At 43.4% G+C, this 3,163-nt stretch overlaps 1 protein-coding gene across 1 annotated transcript; it reads right to left on the bottom strand.

Moving 5' to 3' along the window:
* Window positions 1–369: 369 nt before the first annotated feature.
* Window positions 370–2,834, bottom strand: NRS/ER (nucleotide-rhamnose synthase/epimerase-reductase). Its single transcript, XM_087671687.1, has 2 exons — window positions 1,758–2,834; window positions 370–999 (listed from the first exon to the last, which is right to left on the bottom strand). The coding sequence occupies exons 1-2, from the start codon at window positions 2,196–2,198 to the stop codon at window positions 553–555; spliced, it is 888 nt and encodes a 295-aa protein (XP_087527813.1). The 5' UTR covers window positions 2,199–2,834; the 3' UTR covers window positions 370–552.
* Window positions 2,835–3,163: the final 329 nt, after the last annotated feature.

The raw sequence follows: 3,163 nt of genomic DNA, 5'->3' as shown, positions 1-3,163 counted from the left end.
GCTTAACTTCTTCCTCGTTATCTGTGTACCTCCCTACTGGCGAGAAGCATAAGTGTCCAAGGTGGTGTTTATCATACTGATAATCAAAACATCCTATGCCAACCAGGAGTATTTGATCATTGGAGGCATCTGTAGAGAGGCATAATGACAGAGGAAGAGAGAGGCTTGCAGAATGTACAAGATTAGAATCATGCATCCAAGAAGACTAGAACATATCACCCATATTTCACTTGCTACATGCAAGTAAATTTGCATTTTCCTGGTTAAATCTTTAGGCACCAGCATCACTTAATAGCTTACTTATGAGCCTACCATGATGTACAGGGTAACCTTTGTTTTTTGAAATATAAGAAAAACCATTATAAACTAGTACCAAATGATATTAATTCTTGCAGTCCAATAACAAGCAAGGATGCCTTGGAACTCAAACAGATCAAATGGGGGCATGAACCCAATGCAGCAACAACCAGGATTGGATGATTGCTTTTGAATATAAAGAATGGCAGCTCCCTGCAACCTAAAATATAAGCTCTGAGCTTCATTGAACTCCTCTCACACAACCTTCTTGTTGGGCTCAAAAACAAACTTGATCAGAGACTCCTTAATGGAAAGGAGCTGAGGAAACTCCTTTTTGAGCTTGCTTGCATCCAGCTCATTGTTGCTTCTAGGTGCCACTATAACCTTGGCTTGCTCCTCCAAAGTGAAGTTTTTCCATGTGAAGCTTGGATCAATAAAGTCCTTGTACATCTGCAGAATCTCGTTGTGACTCACCACACCTGGATTTGTGAAATTCCAGATGCCAGTTAAGTTCCTCTTGGCCATCTCCAGTGATATGGGCAGCAGTTCATCCAGTATAGTCATGGAATTGGGGATGTTTACCACTTTCTCATACCGACAGATCTTAGTAATAAAATTGCGTGGATTCTGAAGGTCTGATGAGATGGGCATGCGTACTCTGAGAGTGCAAACATTTTCATAGTTCCCAAGAAGATCCTCCACCTGCAACAGAACATATTTAAATGTAAAGTTAGGGGTACGACCGTAAGAAACAATACAGACAACACAACACTGGCAGATCATCACTATTTCAGGTCAAAATAGACCAAGTCGGCATTAGCTTGTCAATTCCTTATAAGGCCTCTATTTCAGTGTACTGCTGCGATTGGTGACAGTTGTGCTCATGGAGTAAATGGGCCAATAGGAAACAAGAAGACCAGTTCTGTAGCTTGTCCTATGTTTGTTTAACATTTTCACATTCTATAAGCTCCTCCAGATAGATGCAACAAGTCTGAGAATATTGAAGCTATCATAAAGGGAGGTTTGAGATGTCAAAACCCTCTCACAAGTTTCGGAAAAAGAAGATGGTCTTTGGAACAAATCTACAAGCACCAAATTTTGGACTACATCCACCCATAACACAACTAGATACAGAAATAAAATCCAACCTTACTTGTCCTCAATTACCAGGCATTATCGCAGGGTGATAACAAGTCTCATGGGTCAATATGAAGGTATTGATGTGAAACTCAAGATAGGCAATAGATGCCCACTTGAAAACATCTAGAGTTACCATTTACTTGGAAAGTGCACTATCCCAAACCTTTGAATCGTTTACCCAAACTGCATGTTCCCAAACTTTTTAATCAATTATCCAAGCTGCATGTAGCTAGTAAAGCTACAGATACAGATCTGACGATGAAACAAAGAAAGGCCATTTATCAGACTAAAAGACAAAGAGTTAAATTTAGCAGACTTACCATGGCCTTAGTCTTGGAATAAAAAGATCCGATGAAATTGGGCTTGTCTTCCTCTTTGAAGCCCACCCCACTTCCCAGAGGGTACTTCTCATCATACTCAAAGATGCAGCCGGTAGCATAGTTGATGAGAAGCAGCCCATTCTCTCTACACACATCAGCCAGGGTAAGAGTCCCCACAACATTGGCACGTATCGTCTCGACTTTGTGCGTCTCACACCAGTCCACATTCGGCCTTCCTGTCACACCTGCTGCATTGAACACATGGGTTGGCTTCACTGTGGCTATATCCCCCTCCAGAGAGGTTCTGTTCTCCAGCCTACCCTTGCCATACTCATAGGGGATGCCCTGCTTCTCACACAGCTTGCCCAGTAGCCCGCCGATCCAGCCAGTTCGCCCATAGATAAGGAACTTGAGGCTACCATTCTCGCCAGAAGCCACCATCTTGTCTAGGTGAGATGTATGGGCAACGAAGTCGAGGACGCTGATCTGCACCGCTTAGATCAGATTGTCCTGTTTCTGCTGAGCCAGTGCAAATGGATGGATGCACTATGAGAGTGTGCACAATCTGTAACGTACTGATTCTTCCCAGAGACTAGATCTTGCAGGGTGTTATGCTCCAGCAATGGCTATTCAAACAAAGCAAGACTGGCCGAGACGAGCTTATAAAACGTTCCAAATGGGCAATCAAAAGGCCTGAGCTGGAAAAGGAGCAAAGGGAACTCTCAAAAAGGAAGATACATAAAGGAACAGCAAGCCTGCCTGCCTGCCTCTCTCTCTCTCTCTCTCTCTCTCTCTCTCTCTCTCTCTCTCCTGTCCGTCTCGAGCCGAACAAAACAATATAGAACCTGCTTTAAAAACTCAAGAAAAGGGCAAGATCCAAAATCTGCGTTGGGACTGCCTCCTCTTCTCTTTATCTATTTGTCCCTCTCTCTCTCTCTCTCTCTCTCTCTGTGCTGCTGCTGCTGCTTCTTCTTCTTCTGTGTTCTCCAAGATAATAATATCTGGGGCGAGGAAGGGAGCCACGATGCTGCCATGGCGTCTCGACAGGTAGGGCCAAGACGCGGTCAGAATGGGAGGGCGAATCAAAATCAAACCTCCAAGCAAGACCAGAATATAACAAACGTCAATTTTTTACATTTGCCCTCGCCTTAATAGGCCCTTTCCATCGTGGCTGACCATCATCCACCCTCCATCATGTCACGAGACAAGGAGCCCTTCACCAACCCTCCTTCAAGGTCCCAAATCAATCCTCCTTAAAGTCAATGTTCATGAAAAACTAAGGTTAATGTCTAAGGAATTGGAAAACTTTCCAAAAAAAAACATTCAAAACTTAAAAGAATAAGGCCCAAAACCTCTTCAACGTTGCAAGATTTTTTTGGTTATAGGTTGGGAAAGTCTCGAACTTC

The sequence above is a fragment of the Lygodium microphyllum genome, chromosome 29, assembly GCF_053477565.2.
Source record: "Lygodium microphyllum isolate KBCC chromosome 29, Lygodium_microphyllum_v1.1.10, whole genome shotgun sequence".
Lineage (NCBI taxonomy): Eukaryota > Viridiplantae > Streptophyta > Polypodiopsida > Schizaeales > Lygodiaceae > Lygodium > Lygodium microphyllum.
The sequence above is the reverse complement of the archived record's forward strand: the minus strand, read 5'-3'. Positions and strand labels throughout refer to the sequence as shown.